Source organism: Oncorhynchus clarkii, chromosome 23 (genome assembly GCF_045791955.1).
Source record: "Oncorhynchus clarkii lewisi isolate Uvic-CL-2024 chromosome 23, UVic_Ocla_1.0, whole genome shotgun sequence".
Taxonomy (NCBI): Eukaryota; Metazoa; Chordata; class Actinopteri; order Salmoniformes; family Salmonidae; genus Oncorhynchus; species Oncorhynchus clarkii.
In genome coordinates, this window is record NC_092169.1 from 26,668,775 (window position 1) to 26,694,981 (window position 26,207).

Below are 26,207 nucleotides of genomic sequence, written 5' to 3' on the forward strand. Positions count from 1 at the left end.
AACATCTAGTGGAAAGTCTTCCCAGAAGAGTAGAGGCTTTTATAGCAGAAAAGGGGGGGACGACGACGGACCAACTCCATATTAATGCCCACGATTTTATAATGAGATGTTCGACAAGCAGGTGTCCACATACACTACATGACCAAAAGTATCCGTTCTCCTCTACCTTTCCTTGCTGGCAAAGTATCAGGATGTTGGCTGTGGTTTTGAAGCTGGATTTAGAGAGCTGAATTTGAAAACTGAATCTGAGAAGTTGAATATATGGAACTTTGAATAACTTCAAAAGATGGTTTGTAAACTTGATACAGACAATGAATACAATATCTACCATAAATATTCATATAATTCAGTTTCAAATCCTGAAATACAAGTAAAATGTATGAATTCAATGATTCAAGTTGTGCATTAAACATAAAAAAATATCAAACTCAATATCCTAAACCAAATTCAAAATGATAAAATTCAAATACAATCTCTGTTGGCACTGAAATCACTCCATACCATAATCGGCCAGACTCTAGAAGATGAACCAATGGGAGGGACGGATTACTAACGAATAACCTTAAATATTTAAAAAAGTAACATTTAAAATGACTCAAGTCTACCTTTATTTAAAAACAGCAAAATATAAAAACAGCACTACAGTTTTAAATACTTTTCCCCCTGTACAAGTTTGTTGTTTTATACATTCATTAAGGAAAAAAGTTGGCCACAATCAATCATTGACAGGGTTGGGAGATTTAAAGGGGTAGTTCATACCAAAAATCTAAGATTTCTCCCAAAATTATGTAACAAAGTCCCCTGACTATTATATTTTATGCCATCAAAAAACTCTGATCATTCTGTATGTATTTGGATAAATCAGCTTTGGTCCCATATTAATGGGAAAGACAGACTGGCAACATAGAAACCTCACAGCAATTGGTGCCTATTTTTCCAATTGATTTGAGATTCAGGCCTGTAGCTTCTTCCAAATGCACACAAATATGACCTACAAAACAGATGGCATAAAATATGGGATCTTGACCACGTTGGATCAGTTTTCACAAACAATACCGCCGAACAAAAGTCGATGTTGCGGCAAACTATTTCCATGAACATAGGTGGAATGCAGTGCTGGCTTCTCATACGTTCACAGCTGGGAGAAGCAGTGCAAAAAAAGTCAATGACAATTCTACTTCAACCATCAACAGAGTAATGATTCTGTACAAAACATTGGTTTGAAAATAGCTCTCCTTATACAGCAGACTACTTTGAAGTCTAACACCTCAGACATGCTCACTGGGTCCCATTCAGGTTCTTCTGGCACAAAATGGCTGCAGTCGTTGAGCACCCAGGTGGATGGTCCATGTTTGCGGATCTACTAAAACACAATTAAAGCTAAATGTGTTGTGCTAATGAGGAAATGTGCTGTATAAACACAATTCTTTGTTATATTTACAACCTGCAGGGTTTATGGCAAAATCAATGTCCTGTTGAAGGACAATCACCATCATCATACTGTTCTATATTTCTGATCAAGGCAGACAGACACACATTATTTGGATAAATATTATCGAGCAGTTAGCAGGGTTCAGCCCATGACAGAATATTCTGATTACCTTTGTCCTAAATGGGGAGGCTGCCACAAATTGTAGAGTCCATTCATCCCACTGTCGATCGATAGGGTAGAAACGTCGAACACTTGTTGAACCAATCCTTCAGGAGTAAAAGTCCCCGGGAGGATAGAAAGTGTATGCATGTTTGTGTGCGTGTTAGGCCAGACTGAGGGCCTCTGTGCTCCTAGATGTCATCCAGCACCGGGGAGAAGAGTGCTGCTAGGGCTCCTAGATGTCGTCCAGCACCGGGGAGAAGAGTGGTGCTAGTGCTCCTAGATGTCGTCCAGCACCGGGGAGAAGAGTGCTGCTAGGGCTCCTAGATGTCATCCAACGCTGGGGAGAAGAGTGCTGCTAGTGCTCCTAGATGTCGTCCAACGCTGGGGAGAAGAGTGCTGCTAGTGCTCCTAGATGTCGTCCAGCACCGGGGAGAAGAGTGCTGCTAGTGCTCCTAGATGTCATCCAGCACCGGGGAGAAGAGTGCTGCTAGGGCTCCTAGATGTCATCCAACGCTGGGGAGAAGAGTGCTGCTAGTGCTCCTAGATGTCGTCCAGCGCCGGGGAGAAGAGTGCTGCTAGTGCTCCTAGATGTCGTCCAGCACCGGGGAGAAGAGTGCCGCTAGTGCTCCTAGATGTCGTCCAGCACCGGGGAGAAGAGTGCTGCTAGTGCTCCTAGATGTCGTCCAGCACCGGGGAGAAGAGTGCTGCTAGTGCTCCTAGATGTCGTCCAGCACCGGGGAGAAGAGTGCTGCTAGGGCTCCTAGATGTCATCCAACGCTGGGGAGAAGAGTGCTGCTAGTGCTCCTAGATGTCGTCCAACGCTGGGGAGAAGAGTGCTGCTAGTGCTCCTAGATGTCGTCCAGCACCGGGGAGAAGAGTGCTGCTAGTGCTCCTAGATGTCATCCAGCACCGGGGAGAAGAGTGCTGCTAGGGCTCCTAGATGTCATCCAACGCTGGGGAGAAGAGTGCTGCTAGTGCTCCTAGATGTCGTCCAACGCTGGGGAGAAGAGTGCTGCTAGTGCTCCTAGATGTCGTCCAGCACCGGGGAGAAGAGTGCTGCTAGTGCTCCACACTCACTGGTCTCCAGAATGTCCCTTTTCTCGGGCTTCGGCTTCTTAAAGAGAGACGGAAGATTTCGGATATGTACCTCCTTTTTGAACTGCTGGGCCAGAGCTTTCTGTGGGTAGGAGAGATCAAGAACAATTTAGAATCGGTTTGGATTGAATGGTCGTCTTACATAGGAGCGTGCAGGCCCTATTCAATTAAACTTATTAAAATACTGACAGCACTCGCCAATACAGTGCAACTTACATCCTTTAATTCAAATCTATTTCAAAAGTCACAATGGACACATTTCAGACATTATTTTCAATGAAATAATTCTAGGTCTTTGCTGCAGGTCATTTTACAGAAAAAACTAAATAGAGCCCCCCCCCCCTGGTGGCAGGTGGTGGTATTACCCCCACAGCGCCAGCAATGAGCTTCTTGAACTGGTCTTTCCTCTTCTTCTCTCCCAACCTCTGAGCGGAGCTGGGCTCCAGCAACCGCTGGTCGTACTGGTCTAGAGCCTCCAGATTGATGTCGGGGATCTGAGTCATCACGTCTCTTAGCTCCATGTACCGCGGCCGCTGTCCCAGGGAGGGAGGGAAGAGAGGAAAGGGTTAGTTGTCGAGGAAGGGAGGAGCAGGACAGGAGACAGAAGAGTGAGTGATGTTGGGGATCTGAGTCATCACAGTCCTCAGCTCCATGTACCGCGGCCGCTGACCCAGGGAGGCGAGAAAGAGTTAGGAGGGAGAGAATGTGACTCTCACCAGGTTCTCGTACATAAGCAGGGCCAGTTGTGTGAGGGCTGAGTTGCAGATCTCATGCTGCCCATGCATCTGCAGTCCCTTCAGAACACTGGTATAGAACCATGTGACCGCCTCTGGCAAAAGGTTCCCACCTACAACCTGAACACAACAACAGAGTCAGAGAGAGAGAGAGGGAGAGACAGGCACAGTGAAGAGAGAGGAGGAGAGACAGGCACAGTGAAGAGAGAGAGGGAGGGGGAGAGACAGGCACAGTGAAGAGAGAGAGGGAGGAGGAGAGAGGGGGAGAGACAGGCACAGTGGAGAGAGGGAGAGACAGGCACAGTGAAGAGAGAGGAGGAGAGGGGGAGAGACAGACACAGTGAAGAGAGAGGAGGAGAGGGGGAGAGACAGACACAGTGAAGAGAGAGGAGGAGAGGGGGAGAGACAGGCACAGTGAAGAGACAGGAGGAGAGACAGGCACAGTGAAGAGAGAGGAGGAGAGAGGCACAGTGAAGAGAGAGGAGGAGAGGGGCACAGTGAAGAGAGAGAGGGAGAGACAGCAGAGTGGAGGGAGGGAGGAATCTTCAAATCACAGGAGTGAAGCACAAACACAGTCAGACAGACACTGAGTAAGGAGGGAGCGAGAGGAAAAGGAAGCTAAATGGATAGGGAGTGCTCAGGATGGAAAGTTGCTGTCAGTCTGTCCTGTGTGTAGCCTACCTGTCGTAGCAGGGTCCAGCACACGATGGAGGCGCTGCGGTGACAGTTACTGGTGTCCTTCCAGGACAGAGAGGTGAATGAGATGGTCAACAAGGTCATATAGATGTCCTGCAGAGGGAGAGAGAAATAGTCCCATCACACTGCCATGGGTAGATGCTCCGGTGTGTGTGTGTGTGTGTGTGTGTTGTGCTGACCTCGTGTTTGAGAAAACACTTCCCCAGCTCCGTCAGTTCACCTGTTGGCTGGGCAGGGGAGACAGCGACTGCCTGGGACTCAGTGGACATCATCTCCTCCTCTACACACACAGGATAGGACATAAAAAGGAAGGGGAAGAGTGAGAAGGGGGTGGACCTGAGTAATACTTTTCTTACCTAGAAAACAAGTGAACTTACCATCCACATCTTCCTTGTTTCCTGCTGGCGCAGGCACCTTTTTCATTATGCAGGCGTGAGCTGATGGGAAAGAATCAATGTTAGGACACATGACTAGACTGAAATAAACTCCATAAACCCCAACTGGAGCTGCTGCTCCAGTTTCAACTGTTCTGCCTGCGGCTATGGAACCCTGACCTGTTCACCGGACGTGCTACCTGTCCCAGACCTATTATTTGACCATGCTGGTCATTTATGAACATTTGAACATCTTGGCCATGTTCTGTTATAATCTCCACACGGCACAGCCAGAAGAGGACTGGCCACCCCTCATAGCCTGGTTCCTCTCTAGGTTTCTTCCTAGGTTTTGGCCTTTTTAGGGAGTTTTTCCTAGCCACCGTGCTTCTACACCTGCATTGCTTGCTGTTTGGGGTTTTAGGCTGGGTTTCTGTACAGCACTTTGAGATATCAGCTGATGTACTATATAAATACATTTGACTTAGATTTTTGATATACCCCCAAATCTATCAAATATGGATACGCAGCAGAGCTAAATTCATGAATCCTTCTCCTGGACAATAAATAAATACATAAATACAAGCTCAATGGAGAAGCTGAACTGAAAGTCTTCACGGATCCACCTGTAGACGAATACCCAAGAGGGTCTGGATCAAGAATTCTAAATAATGTCACGGGTCTGATCTGATTGTCAAGTGTAATTTTAACTGACTTGACTGCAAGGACACGTACAGATTCGAATGCTGAAAGAGAGAAATGTGATCATTTATGCTGCTGCTCTTGCTTTTCACGAGCGTGGTGCGTGTAGCTTGTTGTTGGCCAATCACAAGTCATCAAAGTGGCGATAGGCTAACAGTCAGAGCCGCTGTGTGTGGGGCAAAAGTTAGGAGACATCTAATCAATGGAAGATGGAATTAAAAGTTAAAGGAGAAGGACAGGCTACAATGACCGACAGCCAACCGGTATGCTGCTACTTAATGTTCTGAAGGGAGTTATTTATTTGGAGCCTTGAAGGCCTCTAATTGAAAGTGCTACTTAATCGCTCCCTGCATCCCAATAATCTGACCTTCCTCCCAAAAGTGTGGACTTACTGAGCAGGTCCAGAACCTCTCTGGTGAGCAGCCGAACAAGCTGCTCCTCCAGCATCTCCTGATTCTCCTCACACGACTCGTCCTCCTCTTCCTCCTCACTACACACAGAGGGAAGGAGATTGTCAACATACCACTAGCACAAGAAAACCTACGCATTGAAAGAGACCACATGCCTTCATAAGGACCCACAGATGGACACATCTTACCTGACAGTACTCCTCTGGTTGATGATCTGCCACCTGAGATTGAGTCTCTGTATAAATAAACAGAGTCAACACGTCACATGATAAGTTGTCCCATTTCTTATTAATAGTGACTGATTACTAGTGCGCATGACAATAAGCTCGGAGTGTTTGATCAGCCTCCGATTTCTGTTTGTTTGGTAGTTGTACCACAGTTAACCTTTATTGTTGTGAGTACTTTGTTTTGTGTGGGTTTTTTATTTATTTATTTATTTTACATGCAAAGAAACTCTCCTTTTTGGTATATTGCTTCACAGGCACAAGGGGAAAAAGAGTGAGAGTTCAGACCTGTAGCATGTAGGCGAACAGAGGGCCCAGCAGGGGGCAGAGCAGACTGTTGTAGCACTCCTGAGGACATGACACCACCAGCTGCTTCAGGAACACCCGTTCACACACACATTAAGGAACACAGTTGGACTGAATGGATACTGTACATGTAAAGTCAATGCTATTATCAATGTATTTGATCACTAACAATGACTTTATAATCCATTTTTGTCTGAACAAAATTACTATATATACTGAACCAAAAATATAAACGCAACATGCAAAGTGTTGGTCCCATGTTCAAAGCTCTGAAATGAAAGATCCCTGAAATGTTCCATAAGTACAAAAAGCTTATTTCTCTCACATTTTGTGCACAAATGTGTTTACATCCCTGTTAGTGAGCATTTCTCCTTTGCCAAGATAATCCATACACCTGACAGGTGTGGCATATCAAGAAGCTGATTAAACAGCATGATCTTTACACAGGTGTACTTTGTGCCGGAGACAATAAAAAGCCACTTTAAAATGTTCAGTTTTGTCACACAACACCACTGATGTCTCAAGTTTAGAGGGAGTGTGCAATTGGCATGCTGACTGCAGGACTGTCCACCAGAGCTGTTGCCAGAGAATGTAATGTTAATTTCTCTACCATGTCGTTTTAGAGAATTTGGCAGTATTTCCAAAAGGCCTCACAACCACAGACCACGTGTAACAGCCAGCCCAGGACCCCAACATCCAGCTTCTTCACCTGCGGAATCGTCTGAGACCAGCCACCCGGACAGCTGATGAAACTGAGGAGTATTTCTGTCTGTAATAAAGCCCTTTGTGGGGAAAAACTCATGCTGATTGGCTGGGCCTGGCTCCCAAGTTGGTGGGGCTATGCCCTCCCAGGCCCACCCATGTCTGCACCCCTGCCCAGTCATGTGAAATCCATAAATTAGGGCCTACTGACCTATTAATATCAATTGACTGATTTCCTTATATGAACTGTAACTCAGTAAAATCGTTGAAATTGTTGCACGTTGCGTTCACATGTGATTGGCAGCTAATGGGACAGAAGGATATGGAGCATGGTGCGGAGTCTGTGGTCAGGCACGTTGTCGAGGGAGACAAAGGCAGAACCAACGATCTGTTCAGCCAATCCCTCGATGGTGTAGAAGTCCTGCTGCAATGATAGGCCTGCCTTCCCCAGGGTATGGTAACTAGAGAGAGAATGGGGGTACGCAAGCGAGAGGAAGAGGGGGAAATGAGCAAGAGAGCGAGACTGGTGGTTGTGTGTGTGTGTGTATGTGGAGATAGAGGAAGCAGAAGACTATCCAAAGTGAGGAAGTCACCAGTTGTCGTAGAGGGTACAGAAGAATCCCTGCATGCGCTCTAGATGAGTCTTATACACTGGAGGGTCATAGATGTCCAGGGCTGGCTGAGGCAGGCCTACAGGTCAGGACACAATATTCTTGGTTGTTTATTATCCTATAGCCACGGGTTACCAACCTTTGATATAGGGTTTCTAAGTACAGGGCATAACCATTGAATCAGTGTGGTTCCTCTCACCTAGAACCATGTTCTTCTCCACCTCTATCATGTCGTAGGCCTTGGAGAACGTCTCACTCAGACGACACATGTTCTCCGGCAGGAAGAGACTGTTGTGGGTTCTACAGAGAAACAACATCATCCTCTTTATCATCATGTTCATCACAAACACTCACCATTACCACCACCATCATCATAACAAACAAACAAACACTCACCATCATCATAAAAAACAAACACTCACCACTACCACCATCATAACAAACAAACAAACAAACTCTCACCATTACCACCATCATCATAACAAACAAACACTCACCATTACCATCATCATAACACACAAACACTCACCATCATAACAAACAAACACTCTCACCATGACCACCATCATAACAAACTCTCACCATTACCACCATCATAACAAACAAACACTCTCACCATTACCACCATAATAACAAACAAACACTCTCACCATTACCACCATCATAACAAACAAACACTCACCATTACCACCATCATAACAAAAACACTCACCATCATAATAAACACTCTTACCATTACCACCACCATCATAACAAAACAAACACTCTCACCATTACCACCATCATAACAAACAAACACTCACCATTACCACCATCATAACAAACACTCACCATTACCACCATCATCATAACAAACAAAGACTCACCATTACCACCATCATAATAAACACTCACCATTACCACCATCATAACAAACACTATCATCACCACAAATACTATCACCACCACCACCATCACAAACACTATCACCACTATCATCACAAACACCATCACCACCGCCATCACAAACACTATCATCACCACCACCACCACCATCACAAACACTATCATCACCACCACCACCATCACAAACACTATCATCACCACCACCATCACAAACACTATCATCACCACCACCATCACAAACACTATCACAAACACTATCATCACCACCACCATCACAAACACCATCACCACCACCACCATCACAAACACTATCACCACCACCACCAAACACCATCATCAATCACTATCATCAATCACTATCACAACCATCACCATCATTATCAAAAACTATCACCACAATCAAACACCATTATTATCACAAACACGATCATCATCACCACAAACACTATCACCACCATTATCACAAACACTATTATCATCCTCATCACCATCTTAATCAAAAACCCACAATGTTTCTCTACAGCACCCCCACCCCCTTACCTGATGAGGGCGAGCAGGTTGGGCAGCAGTGCCAGGACCTGGGCGCTGCAGGGGTTTCTGTAGATGGGGGCTCCATTAGGGGTGTAGCCCACTACGAAGCCCCCTGCCTTCGCCTCCTCCAGGTCAGCCGGCCAGCGGGCCCTCTTCACCACCCCCAGGATGGTGTACACACAGAAACTCAACTGGAGGGCAGGGTGAGAAACAGTGAATAGGAAATGTTTCAATACAGTTGACGTTTTGGCAGAACTGGTTGAATTGGCAAGCCTGACATCACATAAAAAGTTTTAGCACTTAGCCATGAACGCACGCACGTGTGCGCACACACACACACACGTACCCGTGACCTGTTGATGCCCGTTGTGTGTTCTGTGCCTTCAGCTACCAGCTGATCAGCACCAACGAAGTCCAGGAACAGAGCAGGATCCCACAGCACACTGATGCACACAAAGAGAGAACAACCAGTGTATAATACAGTGCAAGTGGGTGTATACAGTTTAGTGTGTATAGCGTGTGTGTACGCATGTTGTGTGCGGACGCATGTGTGCGTCTGTGTGCATGCAGTGCGTGTAAGCAGTTCAGTGTAGACAGCGTACGCGTGTGTGTGTGTGTGTGTGTGTGTGTGTGTGTACATACCGCCTCATCTCGTCGGAGGTCCAGCGAGCGGCCACAGTGGCCATAAGCTCCTCCAGGAAGTGTTTCTGCTTGTTGTAGTCTTTGAACTGGTTACTGATGAGGACCAGGGCCTCCATAAGAGCACACTTCTCCAGCATGTTCAACAGAGCCTCGCTGGAGAACAGCTTCTTCACGTGGTTATACATCATGTCAAAACACGGCTGAATGGAGACAGAGTGAGTGAGAGATGTACATGAAAAACAGACACACCCAAACATCCCTCCCCCACAGATACACATACACTTGTAAGATGCAATAGATTTACAATAGATTTGTACACTGGTTCTAAGAGTCATAGCCAACGGTTTCATCAGTATCTACTTAAAGCAGCTGTTCCATTCTACTGCACAGCGATGGATGAGCCTTCTCTAGGAGTAGGATGAACTTGACCGCAGACACATACAAGAATGAATTGTGGGTAGTCTCGAGACATCTTGATGATGGAGGAGCAGGCGTGTCTTCTGATGTTCTTCACCGCACGCGTCCGTGGTGCCTGAAAATGACATCCCAGATCAGACTGATGATTGGATGGACTACTACTTAGCCTCGGATTCCTATTGCTTCTACACAATCCCAACGAACACATCTGTCGTCCCTCCTAAGAATATTTAAGACGGCTCACCTTACTCTCCTCTACCACCTCGAATGTGATGGAGGCAAATAGCTGGGAAGGAAAAGAAGAACAAGTTCATGTTTTAAAAGGTGGACACAATCCACAAAAGGTCAGGAGAGAGAGATTGTAGATCGGTGTGCATGCTTTTGAGCGCAGGTGTGTGTTCACCTTGTAGAGGACCTGAGGCAGGAAGTGAGGTCGGTGTGTGACGAAGGGGAAGAGGACGGACACGTTGGTGAGGACACAGGACAGGATGAGAGGGTCTTGGGTGTTGTAGTTCAACACAGCCTGTAGCAGCTCAATGCCCTGGTCTACTGGCAACTTCTACAGCAGGGGCAAAGGGACACTAGAGTCAGAGTTTCTTCTACATCGTCAATTTCTTTTCATTCATAACACTTGGGTACCACTATTTTAAGGGTCTGTAATAAACCATTTATAGTGTGTGTTCACCATTTATTAATCATTACTACCACATTTATAAACCATCTACAAATTATCAGTAAAGTACTTTTACAGCCCCTAAAGTGAGCACTATTTATGCTTTATAAAATGTTTTCAGTGACCAGTGTAATTGGTTACTGCCATTGGTAAACATTCCAGCAGCACCTAGCAAAAGAATAAGCCCACAACACAGGATATTTAAGGACATTTTAAAAATACATACGCAAATATAAATGCAACATGTAAAGTACTTCATGAGCTGAAATAAAATATCCCAGAATTTCACACAAAAAGCTTATTGCTATCAAATTTTGTGCACAAATTTGTTTACATCCCTGTTGGTGAGCATTTCTCCTTTGCCAAGATAATCCATCCACCTGACAGGTGTGGCATATCAACAAGCTGATTAAACTGCATGATCATTACACAGGTGGACCTTGTGCTGGGGACAATAAAAGGCCACTCAAAAAAGTGCAGTCACAATGCCATAGATGTCTCAACTTTTGAGGGAGCATGCAATTGGCATGCTGACTGCAGGAATTTCCAATAAAGCTGTTGCCAGAGAATATAATGTTAATTTCTCTACTATAAAGCTGCCGATACGTTGTTTTAGAGAATTTGACAGTACGTCCAACCCGCCTCACAACCACAGACCACGTGTAACCATGCCAGCCCAGGACCTCCACATCCAGTTTCTTCACCTGTGGGATCATCTGAGACCAGCCAACCAGACAGCTGATGAAACGGAGGACTATTTCAGTCTGTAACAAAGCCCTTTTGTAGGGAGAAAATCATTCTGATTGGCTGGGTCTGGCTCCCCAGTGGGTGGGCCTAGATCCCAAGTAGGTGGAACTAGTTCCCAAGTGGGTGGGCCTAGCTCCCAAGTGGGTGGGCCTATGCCCTTGCAGGCCCACCAATGGCTGCGCCCCTGCCCAGTCACGTGAAATCCATAGATTAGGTCCTAATGAATTCATTTCAATTAACTGATTTACTCATATGAACTGTAAAATCGTTGAAATTGTTGCATGTTGCGTTCATACAGTGGGGCAAAAAAGTATTTAGTCAGCCACCAATTGTGCAAGTTCTCCCACTTAAAAAGATGAGAGGCCTGTAATTTTCATCATAGGTACACTTCAACTATGACAGACAAAATGAAAAAAAAAAATGAAAAGATTTTTAATGAATTTATTTGCAAATTATGGTGGAAAATAAGTATTTGGTCAATAACAAAAGATTATATCAATACTTTGTTATATACCCTTTGTTGGCAATGACAGAGGTCAAACGTTTTCTGTAAATCTTCACAAGGTTTTCCACACACTGTTGCTGGTATTTTGGCCCATTCCTCCATGCAGATCTCCTCTAGAGCAGTGATGTTTAGGGGCTGTTGCTGGGCAACACGGACTTTCAACTCCCTCCAAAGATTTTCTATGGGGTTGAGAATCTCCAGGACCTTGAAATGCTTCTTACAAAGCCACTCCTTTGTTGCCCGGGCGGTGTGTTTGGGATCATTGTCATGCTGAAAGACCCAGCCACGTTTCATCTTCAATGCCCTTGCTGATTGGAAGGAGGTTTTCACTCAAAATCTCACGATACATGACCCCATTCATTCTTTCCTTTACACGGATCAGTCGTCCTGGTCCCTTTGCAGAAAAACAGCCCCAAAGCATGATGTTTCCACCCCCATGCTTCACAGTAGGTATGGTGTTCTTTGGATGCAACTCAGCATTCTTTGTCCTCCAAACACGACGAGTTGAGTTTTTACCAAAAAGTTATATTTTGGTTTCATCTGACCATATGACATTCTCCCAATCTTCTTCTGGATCATCCAAATGCTCTCTAGCAAACTTCAGCAGGGCCTGGATATGTACTGGCTTAAGCAGGGGGACACGTCTGGCACTGCAGGATTTGAGTCCCTGGCGGCATAGTGTGTTACTGATGGTAGGCTTTGTTACTTTGGTCCCAGCTCTCTGCAGGTCGTTCACTAGGTCCCCCTGTGTGGTTCTGGGATTTTTGCTCACCGTTCTTGTGATCATTTTGACCCCACGGGATGAGATCTTGCGTGGAGTCCCAAATCGAGGGAGATTATCAGTGGTCTTGTATGTCTTCCATGTCCTAATAATTGCTCCCACAGTTGATTGCTTCAAACCAAGCTGCTTACCTATTGCAGATTCAGTCTCCCCAGCCTGGTGCAGGTCTACAATTTTGTTTCTGGTGTCCTTTGACAGCTCTTTGGTCTTGGCCATAGTGGAGTTTGGAGTGTGACTGTTTGAGGTTGTGGACAGGTGTCTTTTATACTGATAAGTTCAAACAGGTGCCATTAATACAGGTAACGAGTGGAGGACAGAGGAGCCTCTCAATGAAGTTATAGGTCTGTGAAAGCCAGAAATCTTTCTTGTTTGTAGGTGACCAAATACTTATTTTCCACCATAATTTGCAAATAAATTCATTAAAAATCTTACAATGTGATTTTCTGGATTTATTTTCCTCATTTTGGTCGGTCATAGTTGAAGTGTACCTATGATGAAAATTACAGGCCTCTCATCTTTTTAAGTGGGAGAACTTGCACAATTGGTGGCTGACTAAATACTTTTTTGCCCCACTGTATGTGATTGGCAGCTAAATGGGACAGAAGGATATGGAGCGGAGTCTGTGGTCAGGCACGTTGTCAAGGGAGACAAAGACAGAACCAACGATCTGTTCAGCCAATCCCTCCATTTTGTTGGTCTGAATGACTACCTTACTAACATTTACAAATGTAGGAGTAGTAATTAATAAAATGGTGATCAATTTGTGATTGCCTTATAAATAACTTATTACGGACTTCAGATAAAGTTACACCAACACTAGTTTATGTTTTTGATATGAATCAATAGTTATGCGTTTCAAAAATCCCTACACATTTTGTTGCTATCTAGGGCACCCCCCTGGTAGCGTTTACACTTTGCCTTCTCTACCCCTCTTACCCTCCTATGTAAAATACTAGTTTTGCTCTCTCCATCTCTCTGCTATGGGTAGCTATTCTCATTTGGCAGCTTGTACCTCATCCTCCACGTTCTTAAAGATCTTTCCCACAGCACTCTCTGTAAAGAAGGTCATAGCATCCCACTGGACCACTGACGGAGACAGGATAGAACACAGCCCCTCAGCCGTCTTAGCTGGAAAGAAAAGGAGGAAGACAGAAAGACCGAAAAGAGAGAAAAAAACAAGTCAGGAGGAGTAAAAAGGGGAAAAGAGAGAGTATAGTTAATCAGGCTGATTAGTTAACATGCATCAACAGTATCTCTCGACCCATCATTTCCTGTCACTTGGCACCCTTTGAAGGGTTACGAGAATTCATGTATATTTTGTTAATCGTGAGAACTCATCTCATACAAATAAAGACGCATTTCCTTTTTAAAAACCTCCTCAAACTCCTCCTTCCAAGATATGAGAAACTCTTGATTTGAGCAATCAAATGGACTCCAAGACATTCAATCAGTTTCATACTGACACATTCACCATCAGTGACCCCACCCCCCCACACACACACAGGAGATCCCCCTCCCCAGATCGCCACTATGAGCCACAGTCGAGAAGCAGCACGTACACACAGTGGTTCCGATATTGATGGGCACACTGATCTGATACTGCAGCCACTCTGCTGCAATCTGGAAGGCCTCCAAGGGGACAATACGACACGCATTCCGGACCACCTCCCCCTGCTGCGCTCGGAACGCTGGAAGACATCGGAACACGGACACAAGCATCAGGGTCATGATCCGTAGGAACGAACTGGAGAAAATATTCTTTAAATGGCAAGAAAAATGTATTATATTAATATTGTTTAAGTCTAAAGTATTCAAACACAATAGGAGTCACATTGCTTACAGTTGAAGAAGGAGTTGAAGTCTTCATCACTGTCGAAGTCATGACGGGAGTACTCACAGCTGGGACTGTCGTTGCTGGAAGGGAAACCAGTCTAGCAGGAGGAACACAACAATATAGAACAGCAATTCATACAATTAAAAGAACCTTGCATGTAGAGACAAAGTCTACATAGTGGAAGAGCTAAACCTTTCCGTGTAGTTGTTACACGTATTTTGGATTTCTGTGTAGTTGTTACACGTATTTTGGATTTCTGTGTAGTTGTTACACGTATTTTGGATTTCGGTGTAGTTATATTTTGGATGTATAATTTCTGCCTTCGTGTGTAGATCGATTTGTGAGTCGTTTACATGCTCACTTTTTCTAATGAACATTTTGATGCTTTAATGTGCAACTGCACAAAGTCTTGGATGCATGTACATTGTAGCCTGTCTCACCTTGACTAGGTTGGTCATGGTGGCTCTAAAGTACTTGATGGTCATCTGGATGATGACAGGATCCTTGGAGAGAATCTCATGTCTGAACAAAGTTCCCCATGTGATCTGGGTGGAAGACCTAAGGAACTGGTGGGAAAAGACAAATACTTTAGTTCAGAGTAGGGTAGTTTATCAGAACAGATCAAAAAAATGTAAGAATACTATGTCTCAATGTTCAGTGCTCGAGGACCAGATCTGACAAAGTGGGATATGGAGAAACAGTAGTGTTAGCTACCTGGCTAGTACTTTATTTTAACAGTAGGTAACTCGCCTGGCTTGGGTGTGTGGTGAAGGCCAGGAACGCTTCTGTGTACTTGCTAAGGTTTGCTGGTACCTCTACCTCCACATCTGAACCCTGCATTAGAAACACATAGCACAAACGACACAATCAAGACACCCACGTGCACTTTTTTTTGTACAGCTTTTGGCCGCTAAAACAAACGAAAAGCAGAAAACTTGCCGGCCAAAATGACAAAATAATGTTTTTTATTCAGTGATGGAAATAACAGTCAATGTAAACTACCATTCAAACATTTGGGGTCACCTAGAAAATGTCCTTGTTTTTTAAAGAAAAGCACATTTCTTGTCCATTAAAATAACATCAAATTGATCAGAAATACACTGTAGAAATTGTTAATGTTGTAAATGACTATTGTAGCTGAAAAAGGCTGCTTCTTTATGGAATATCTACATAGGCGTACAGAGGCCCATTGTCAGCAATCATCACTCCTGTGTTCCAATTGCACGTTGTGTTAGCTAATCCAAGTTTATCATTTTAAAAGGGCTAATTGTTCATTAGAAAACCCTTTTAAAATTATGTTAGCACAGCTGAAAAATGCTGTTCTGTTTAAAGAAGCAATAAAACTGGCCTTCTTTAGACTAGTTGAGTATCTGGAGCATCAGCATTTGTTGGTTCGATTACAAACTAAAAAATGGCCAGAAACAAAGAACTTTCTTCTGAAACTCGTCAGTCTATTCTTGATCTGAGAAATGAAGGCTAGTCCATGCGAGAACTTGCCAATAAACTGAAGATCTTATACAACACTGTTGACTACTCCCTTCACAGAACAGCGAAAACTGTCTCTAACCAGAATAGAAAGAAGAGTGGGGGGCCCCGGTACACAACTGAGCAAGAGGACAAGTACATTAGCTTGAGAAACAAGTCCTCAACTGACAGCTTCATTAAATAGAGAGGGATTACAGGCTCAAAATGGCTAGAAACAAATAACTTTATTCTGAAACTCGTCAATATATTCTTGTTCTGAGAAATAAAGGCTATTCTATGCGAGAGATTGCCAAGAAAATGCCAGTCTCAACGTCAACAGTGAAGAGGCGACTCCGGGATGCTGGCCTTCTAAGCAGAGTTCCTCTGTCCAGTGTCTGTGTTCCTCTGGCCAGTCTGGGATATGGCTTTTTCTTTGCAACTCTGCCTAGAAGGCCAGCATCCCGTTTTATTGCTTCTTTATTCGGAACAACAGTTTTCAGCTGTGTTAACATAATTGCAAAACGGTTTTTGCATGATAAATTAGCCTTTTAAAATGATAAACTTGGATTAGCTAACACAACGTATCATTGGAACATAGGAGTGATGGTTGCTGATAATGGGCCTCTTTACAACTATGTAGATATTCTATTAAAAAATGTTTTAAAAATCAGCCGCTTCCAGCTAAAATAATCATTTACAACATTAACAATGTCTACACTGCATTTTTGATCAATTTGATGTTATTTTAATGAACAATTTTTCTTTCAAAAACAAGGACATTTCTAAGTGACCCTAAACTCTGGAACGGTACTGTAAATACATTTGACCATCATGCTTCAGTCTATAGGTTCATTTGCATTATTTAGTGGAATTAAATTGGCCTGTGAGTATTTGTTAGTCATCATGTACCTTACTTATCCAACAACTATCACACAGAGCCTATTTTGCGATGTTTTACTCCAGCAGCAACCACCTGAGGTGCTGCAGGAGAAATCCATGGGCTTTTCTAAGCCCATTCATTGTGCAATAATTCTAAATGCAATCGCACGTTAACTGTTTTGGTGCACAGTTAAGAGCTACTATTTGTATTTCTCAAGTGGTAATTAAAGCGCACCTCCTATTCATCATTCAAGGCGACAGGCTTTCAGCGCATCCACTTTACAATGTGAGTTGGAGGCAGTAAGCATTTTGAAAACATACTTCATTGTTTGAAACCTGAAGTGTTTTTACTTCATATCATGAGGCATGTCTTACCTTGCTTCAAAGTAGCCTACAGGCAAAATCCCACCATGGAAACACAGAGGCAATTTTATAAAGACTTCATAGGTGGCACGTGAGTTTCAAGTTTGGGGAAGATTACAATTTCACTTACCATATCTACTGTTCTGCGTGCCTATGATTTCCATAGGTACATTTTGGTGGAACAGTTATTTAAATAATAACGTTTTCTTTTTTCAAAATCAATGTCAGGTGGTTAATCTTACAAATCAGATTTAAAATCAGAACTTTAAAAAGTAAACTAATGCGAGATCCACAACCTCTGCCATAGGGACACATTGATAGGCTGTTATCCATTGGCGACTAAATAAATTAGCTTGTGGAACTCATAGACAATAGGCAAAAGCGGCAGTAGGCCTATAGCTTCCATTGCTCTTTCATACCGAGGACTGGTGATTATCGAGGGGGAGATTGGAAGGATTTTTCAAATAGCTTACTGTGAGGAACTATACTTTTAATATATTATCATTAGCAATGAGTGTTAAAAAACCCACTTTCCTATATTTCTACGCAGCAGGCCAAGTACTTGTGTGCTCAAGCAGGTGCTCCCTCAAAGTTATCAGGACAGAGAAACCAAACACATGCTCATTGCTCACGTGGAGAACTTCAAACAAAAGACAATGAATAAAATGTACAAATCTCATTAATGGTTATGAAATAAACCAAAACTTGTCTCTCACAAGTGTAGCAGGTTGTGAACTCTGAAAGCAATGTTTCCATGAGAATGAGAACGGTAAATGACTGTAATTAACACATGCATTAACAGAAATGTTAAAAATGACGGGATTAACGTTACATTTACTACTGGTGACATATGTGATGGGGAATTGATTAAAAAAATTGAAATCTAAGGGCAAACAATTCACACAATGAATATGCAAGTATTGGCAGGAGATGGCTGAGCCATTCTGGAGAGACTTTGCCACACACCCCTCCCCTTCTTGTCTCAACAGTTTAAATTATACTCAAGACACATTATCTTTACACATATTTTAGATGCTTTTCACTGACAGCCACAACTCAATCAGCCAGAACTATGTACAAATGTACTTGGGTATTGGACCCAACGATGTGCCAACAATGTGCCATTTCTCTCCTGTTCTATTGGTTTTCATATCAACAATCCTAGTCATATTAGCAACCCATTCTTGTTATTGCCTCTTTAGATTCCCCTCTTTCTAAGTTTCTAACAGAGATTTTCATCTCTGTCACATATGGAACCGCTAACAGGTGCTCTGTTTATAACGGTGTTTTCCTAAGAATTGCATTTTGGTAAGAGTTTGAAAATGTGTTTCATTGACTGCTTCATTACATGAGTTGCATGTTCTGTTAAGATGAATTAAAATAATCTAAAAGTGTCATTCTGAGCACCGTGGCTGGACGCCCTAATGCATTATGCACCCAATACATACGGGTACGCTACATTTCTCAAATGGCAGGAAAATGTATATCTTCCCGGTCAAGTTCTGCGGCATCACATTTTCCTAATGGAAACCCTGAGCCAGACTCACCACTAATGAGCAGAGTTGGCTGCCCAGGGCACACAGGACCTGACATAGCCTCTTCAGGAAGGTGTAGTGTCTCTCCACCACCCCCGCCCCCACTGGCCTGGGGGGAAATCAAATCAAACTTTACTTAAAGTGCATTTTTAAGCATCGCAGCACACTGAAAGAAAAAAAGTACCAAGCCCCATGAACTCAAATGCTAAATGGAATGCTAAATAACAAAGCTGGACAAGAACGTTGACGCTGAATACCAAAATGTGTAGGCTACTCACTGTGTTGGAGAGGATTTGTTGCATATTGCTGCTCCATCTGCAGACCTGTAGCCACAAACCAATGAGAATTAGAAGCCAGAATGAGCTAGTAATGCTGCTGTGTAAACCCAGGCCTTGTGGGTGATCGAGGGGAATGTACTCACTGTGCAGCAGAGAGGATGTAGTGCATGGCAACGTCATCAAACAGCACCATGAGTGGTTTCCTGTCCTCCAGCTTCCCCTACGGAGACACACCAAGCATGTTAAGATAACAGTTCTCTGCCCTGTGATGTACCTGACTAATAATACAGTAATTGTAGACCTGCATTATTCATTCCAATGTCTTGAAAAAATATCTGGTCCGGTCCTACAGAGTAGTCTGCAGAAAGGGGTGTGTCCGAACAGAAAGGGGCGTGTCATGTCCTACAAGGCCTGACTGCAGAAAGGGGAGTGTCTAGTACTGTGTAGTCTGTACTAACCTTGCGGCTAATGGCGATGAGCAGGCACTCTGCAGCCTCCAGCTGCAGCTCTGTCTCACTGAGCAATAGACACAGCATTTCCAGCAGGCGACAGTTGTCATTGGTGATGTTTGCCAGGGCAACCCAGTCTATGTAGCCTTCCAGGGTGTTTAGAGTGGCCACGCCTACCCGACAGTGGGCCTTGGCCTGACCAGGGGGAGAGGGGGAGAGAAGAGGGGGATTAAGATGAGAGAGAGGGGTAACGTGCACAAAACAGAAAAGTCTCTAGCTGGGTGTCTAAATGTGAATATAATATGTAAATATAACATCAGAAAGTGGATATTGTACATCAAAAACACTTTCCTACCTGCAATTCTTGGCCAGGTATTCTTTTCTGGAAGAAGTACAAAAAGAGAATATCAATAAAAAGAGGTCAAAAACACTTCCGCATATTATTATTTATTTTTTTAACAAGACAGTTATAACCATTGTCTGTTTACCAGTTTGCGGTACTCGTCGACGTGGAGCTGCAGGATGGCGAGCAGGAAGCTAAAGATACTCTCCATGTTCTGGGTGAGGGTCTGCTGGATGTCCCGACGGCGCTGAGTGGGCAAGGTCCGGAAGGTGATCACGTCCTCCGCCAGCCGCAGCAGGATCAACATCACCAGCTCTGTCTGGGCCTCCTGGGGGGGAGGAACACTGATGTTTTCAGCCCTGAAAGTTGCTCCAGGGGCCATGGCACCCCGCCAGCATAAAAACCTAGGGGAAACACTGAACTGGAACGTGCCGACTCACCCTTACGCTGGTGGATGGATTACAAACCAAATCATTGCTCCCTTCCATTTTCAATAAGCCCCCCCCCCCCCCCCCCCCCCCACACACACAGTTTTGTTTCTCTCCAATTGAATGCTGTGATGTTTTCATCCCTGAAAGTTGCTCTGGGGGCCTTGGCACCGCACAAGCATAAAACCCCAGGGGAAACACTGAATGGGAACGTGCCGACTCACCCCTACACTGGTGAGTGCCTCCATCTCCTTCAGCATGTCAGGCCAGTGCTGAGGCCATTCTCTCTTGATCATCTCCACTATGATCCGCGAGAGAACGTCCTTGATGTGGCTCTCCTCCTCCAGGATAGGATATGTGCCCTGCAGAGGGAGGCAGTGTGCCAGAGTCATGGAACAGACTAGAGTCAGCATATTCATTAATGTACATCTAACTGATCGCACAACAATGGGGAATTTGTTTGACTTTTTGAAAGTATATTTGTAATTGGGTCGACAGACCACCAGTAATTCCACCCGTCATCTTATCTGCCACATACTTTCTTCTAGAGGAATAGAAAGATGAAGACACTAACAGGGTGTTTATCACCCAAACAGACTCACAGTTGACAATAGCCCCATAGCACAGTTCTTCAGCTGGACTTTCTCTTGCTGTGGCATGTTGTTCCATCTGAACCTATTCTCAACATGAAGAAAAACAACAAGGTTTTGGGGAACACATTGGCACATGTGTAGGGGGATGTCTTGATATCATTGAGGATAACTATGTGAATTATAGACTGTACAATATACTCAATAACTCACTTGATAACGTGCTCCAGTATCTGTAGACCAAAGTGCCTCACCACTGCTGTTTGAGTTTTATCTGCCAACTGTAGCCCACATGGGACACAGAAGGAACACTTCTCTTTGAATTCTTCACAAAACTAAAAATAAAAGAGCGGCATGGACAAGTTAATAACATGCACTCAATCAGTTAGCTACTGTATATACCTAGCCAGGTACGTGTAGGACAATCTCACTCACTTCCGTCATCATGAAGTGCTTTGAGAGACTAGTCAAGGACCATATCACCTCCACCCTACATGACACCCTAGACCCACTTCAATTTGCTTACCGCCCCAATCACAGACGACGCAATTTCAACCACACTGCCCTAACCCATCTGGACAAGAGGAATACCTATGTGAGAATGCTGTTCACCGACTACAGCTCAGCATTTAACACCATAGTACCCTCCAAACTCATCATCAAGCTCGAGACCCTGGGTCTCAACCCCGCCCTGTGCAACTGGGTACTGGACTTCCTGACGGGCCACACCCAGGTGGTGAGGGTGGGTAACAACATCTCCACCCCGCTGATCCTCAACACTGGGGCCCCACAAGGGTGCGTTCTGAGCCCTCTCCTGTACTCCCTGTTCACCCACGACTGCGTGGCGTTAGGCTTGATCACCAACAACGATGAGACGGCCTACAGGGAGGAGGTGAGGGTCCTCAGAGTGTGGTGTCAGGAAAATAACGTCACACTCAATCAACGTCAACAAAAGAAAGGAGATGATCGTGGACTTCAGGAAACAGCAGAGGGAGCACCCCCCTATCCACATCGACGGGACAGTAGTGGAAAGGGTAGCACTCAAACTTTTACAGATGCACAATCGAGAGCATCCTGTTGGGCTGTATCACCGCCTGGTACGGCAACTGCTCCGCCCACAGCCAAAAGGCTCTCCAGAGGGTAGTGAGGTCTGCACAACTCATCACCGGGGGCAAACTACCTGCCCTCCAGGACACCTACACCACCCAATGACACAGGAAAGCCATAAAGATTATCAAGGACAACAACCACCCGAGCCACTGCCTGTTCACCCCGCTCTCATCCAGAAGGCGAGGTCAGTACAGGTGCATCAAAGCAGGGACCGAGAGACTGAAAAACAGCTTCTATCTCAAGGCCATCAGACTGTTAAACAGCCATCCTTAACATTGAGTGGCTGCTGCCAACATACTGACTCAACTTCAGCCACTTTAATAATGGAAAAATTGATGTAAAAATGTATCACTAACCACTTTATACTGTACTCTATACCATCTACTGCATCTTGCCTATGCCATTCTGTACCATCACTCATTCATATATTGTATGTACATATTCTTCATCCCTTTACACTTGTATGTATAAGGTAGTTATTATGGAATTGTTAGGTTAGATAGCTCGTTGGTTATTACTGCATTGTCGGAACTACAAACACAAGCATTTCGCTCCACTGGCATTATTAACATCTGCTAACCATGTGTATGTTTGACAAATACAATTTGATTTGAATGGATGAATAAAACATGAAAACTGTGAACTTGCAATGATATCCGTCATAGCTATCAATGTAGTTTATGGAGCTTTACAGAGAGAAGTGAATTAAACTCTCGAAACAATGCACAACTCAGTTGATTTAACGCAATCAATAGAACTAGGCTAAATGGTTGACATAACGTTAGCTTATCTTTCATTCAGTTTGAGGGCATCAGTCAGCAGCAATGGCTCTAGATAACTAGCGACGTGCAATGAATGAAATCCGCAGCTGGAAACGGTAACGTTATGATGCTAGCCATGTGACGTTAGCTATCTAGCTACGCCCATTGATGATTTAATTTCATAAGGCAAGTCATTTAAGAACAAATTCTTATTTGCAATGACGGCCTACCTCGGCGAAACCCGGACGACGCTGGGCCAATTGTGCCCTATGGTACTCCCAATCACGGCCGGATGTGATACAGCCTGGATTCGAACCTGGGACTGTAGTGACGCCCCTATCACTGAGATGCTGCGCCACTCGGGAGCCGCATGCAATGGACATGTGAACTATAATGTGAAGTTATAGCTATGCATCTATGCACATTTTCAGTCAAGCAATCGCATCACATCGCAAATAGGAAAGCGAGCTAGTTAGCCATCTGCCGGCCTTTGGGCTACCTTACCAGCTAACATTAGCAAGCTAGCATCTAGAAATCAAGATACCTTTAGGGCCTCCAAGCGATATATTTGGCTAGATTCCGCGTCCATCATCACGTTCACGGCTTTAACAAGCTGATCACACATATCAGCCACCGGTTCACCCATCATATTGAGTAGCGTCTTCAAAAAATGAGATGAAAGCTGGCGGTACCGCACCATGTAAAACACCTGCAAAATAGGTCAATTAGCATGTAGCTAGCTACACATGCGTAACCATAGGCATCAGCCGTGTTCGAGAGTAGCGAAACTACTTCTTCTTCAATGAGGTTTAACAGCGGTTGGCATCCAATAAATGTTGCATTACCGCCCCCTACTAGACTGGAGTACTCCCTTATAATTTGCTTGAATAAATAAAGAAATACTCTTAACATCTAGAGACTCAGAAAAAAAGACTCAGAAAAAAAAATTATGATCAAATAATAAAAAATAACACCACCCTACTCAACTAATTAAATCTATTTACTCCTACCTCAGGCCAACAACCTGAAAGGATGGGACACCACCACTTAACACACCTTGTAACTATTTTGATGTCAAGTCTCACACACCTAAATAAATAATATATAATATAATAATATATATAATAATATATTAAATAATACCTCTCTGCAGTTGCCACCACAACCTCAAATTTGTGCGGCTTACATTCCATCCCTGCAGTACAGTCGATAACCATTGCTATAAATGCTAAAAATCCAATCTTACTGAAACACATATCACTTGTTGGCCTATCCCTCTGTACTGGTACAGATACACTACTCACACCACTCTTCTCAGGATCCCTCCCCTTGACCCATCTTCCTCTACTTTCTTTGATGCCTCAGCATATGACAACTTCTGCACTACTCTAACCCTGGAAACCTCCACCTGCCTCTCTCGCACGGGACCTTTTTGATTAACACATTCCACTACTTTCTCCAATGCCACACATTCCTTTGACTCATGCCCTTCTGCACACTTCTCCCACATAGGAACCTCCCTCCTACACACATGCCCAAAAGCTTGACACCTGTAACAATGTAATCTAATCTATTCGGCACAAAAGCTTGTACAGGATAACTTACATATCCTGATATCACTTGGTCGGGCAAAGACTCAACATCAAAACTCAAAAGAACAGACAATGACTCTTCTGTTTCACCACTCACACCACCCTGTCTGCGTCGCACCAAACCACGAGCATCACAAACACCAGGAATCTTCCCCTTTAGTTGGGGAACCTTTACATTTACTGCTACCCCAGTACAAAACAAGGCTGCTTCTAGACACCTTGATTGAATCCTCCTTTCCCACTGCCCAAATTAATCTCTTGTCCAAAAAACACAGTCCAAAAATAAATGCATTTTTGGACCGGTCTTTGTCTTCTACTACAACTTTTGCTCGTTTTGTTCACCTTCTGCTACCATTTCTGTCAAGTCGTCTACGCATACAGTTTGACGCATACGTTCGATAAATCCAATGTATGCATCACACCGAACGCACTGCAACTGCCTCTGCATACGCAGTGTTCCATTGGAAAGGAATGTACTTATGGTGTACCAAAGGCAATGACGCTGTTGGTGTGATCGAGGGGTCAAGGCTACTGCCAGAGGAGGCTCAATGCCGCGTTTATGTGTTAGTCGGAACTAGGAAACTCAAACATTTCCGACTTGCTAGCTGGTTGTACATTTCAGAGTTTCCTAGCAAGAGCCCAGAGGGACAAATGTATTGTGTGTAATAAAAAATAAACATGAAAATAATTAATTTAATTCAAAGGATTGTGTCAGCACACAGATTTGGTCGAAGATGCCTTAATTTGGTCTTTTTAAATGTGACTTTTGGGCCAGTGTCGATTCTCGCTAGACAAAGCAGCCAATAGTGGGTGCTAAATCTTCTAGGATTAATTGACATAGCCAGCCTTGAATACACTTGTGTTGACCATGGACTGGCTCACATCTTCCATTCAGGCTGCAAAGGCATAATTTCCCTCCTTAACTAGTTTCAATGGTGTGTCGTCAGAGGGAAACTGGAAAAATATGTGTCTTAATAAAACCATTTTCCACCACCATTTTAGGATTTTTTTGGACAACATAGGATGTTGCACACCGCGTTCAGCCAAGTGATGTTATTTCGTACATGCATGTTTTCTCTTTCATTCAGAAGTTTGTTTGCAACTGTTTTTGGTCACTTTATTGATGGATAGATTGAAGATTAATTGCTTTACTGACCTATAAAGTCTGCCTGGTCTCATACACTAGATGTAACTTAGTAAGCAAAAAGTTGGGACATTCAAATTGGTATGATGTTAGATTTGGTTGGTTACATAATAAGACAGAAGTATACTTAATTAAGGCAAAATCAAAAGGAGGGTGGTTGGTCGGGTGTAGAAAGTGAACGTCTAGCAACCTAAAGGTTGTGTGTTCAAATCTCATCATGAACAACTTTATAATTTCAGCTAATTAGCAACTTTGCAACTACTTACTATTTTTTAGCTACTTTGCACTTAGCATGATAACGAACCTGTCTCCTAACCCTTAACCCTTTTAGCTAACCCTTCCCCCAAACTTAACCTATCTCCTAACCTTAACCTTAAACCCTTACCCCTAGCCTAGCTAACGTTAGCCAGCAAGCTAACGTTAGCGTTAGCTACCTAGCTAATGTTAGCAACAACAAATTGGAATTTGTAACATATCCTACATTTAGGAAATGTGTAATATACTGTACGTTTTGCAAATATGTAACATTTGTATAAATTGCAACTTGTAACATATCATACTAAATGGATGATGGACATCCACAAATTAATACATGCCATACAAAACAACGTAACATATAACAACAGTAACATATCATACTAAAAGGAGGGTTTCCTATTTACATTCAGAATAATATGAAATGCTCGGAGACCAGTTTGACAAGGTATACCTACATAATATACAGTATCCGGCCACTGGAGGGCGACATAGGCAAGGACATGTTATGGGTGAAGCAAAGCAGTGTAGGGCTTGCCATCATTGGATTCAGTAA

General features: G+C 43.8%; 1 protein-coding gene across 3 annotated transcripts; it reads right to left on the bottom strand.

Annotated features, from left to right (window-relative positions):
* Nucleotides 1–584: 584 nt before the first annotated feature.
* LOC139381734 (exportin-5-like) lies at nt 585–23,456 on the bottom strand. 3 transcript variants are annotated; one of them, XM_071125473.1, is made up of 34 exons: nt 23,205–23,456; nt 21,003–21,124; nt 20,802–20,874; nt 20,424–20,561; nt 19,917–20,099; nt 19,784–19,810; nt 19,438–19,623; nt 19,123–19,199; nt 18,980–19,024; nt 18,714–18,810; nt 15,211–15,294; nt 14,901–15,026; nt 14,467–14,557; nt 14,186–14,314; nt 13,639–13,754; nt 10,324–10,479; nt 10,165–10,206; nt 9,946–10,035; nt 9,504–9,703; nt 9,208–9,304; nt 8,871–9,052; nt 7,645–7,745; nt 7,428–7,524; nt 7,159–7,295; nt 6,115–6,212; nt 5,791–5,837; nt 5,585–5,682; nt 4,497–4,556; nt 4,299–4,399; nt 4,105–4,212; nt 3,406–3,543; nt 3,055–3,222; nt 2,637–2,771; nt 585–1,931 (listed from the first exon to the last, which is right to left on the bottom strand). In XM_071125473.1, the coding sequence occupies exons 1-34, from the start codon at nt 23,358–23,360 to the stop codon at nt 1,827–1,829; spliced, it is 3,810 nt and encodes a 1,269-aa protein (XP_070981574.1). In that variant the 5' UTR covers nt 23,361–23,456; the 3' UTR covers nt 585–1,826. The 3 variants fall into 3 exon arrangements, with proteins under 3 accessions (XP_070981574.1, XP_070981575.1, XP_070981576.1); XM_071125474.1 differs by lacking the exon at nt 585–1,931 and having other exon boundaries at nt 2,577–2,771; nt 23,205–23,429; XM_071125475.1 differs by lacking the exons at nt 585–1,931; nt 2,637–2,771 and having other exon boundaries at nt 3,061–3,222; nt 3,419–3,543; nt 23,205–23,429.
* Nucleotides 23,457–26,207: the final 2,751 nt, after the last annotated feature.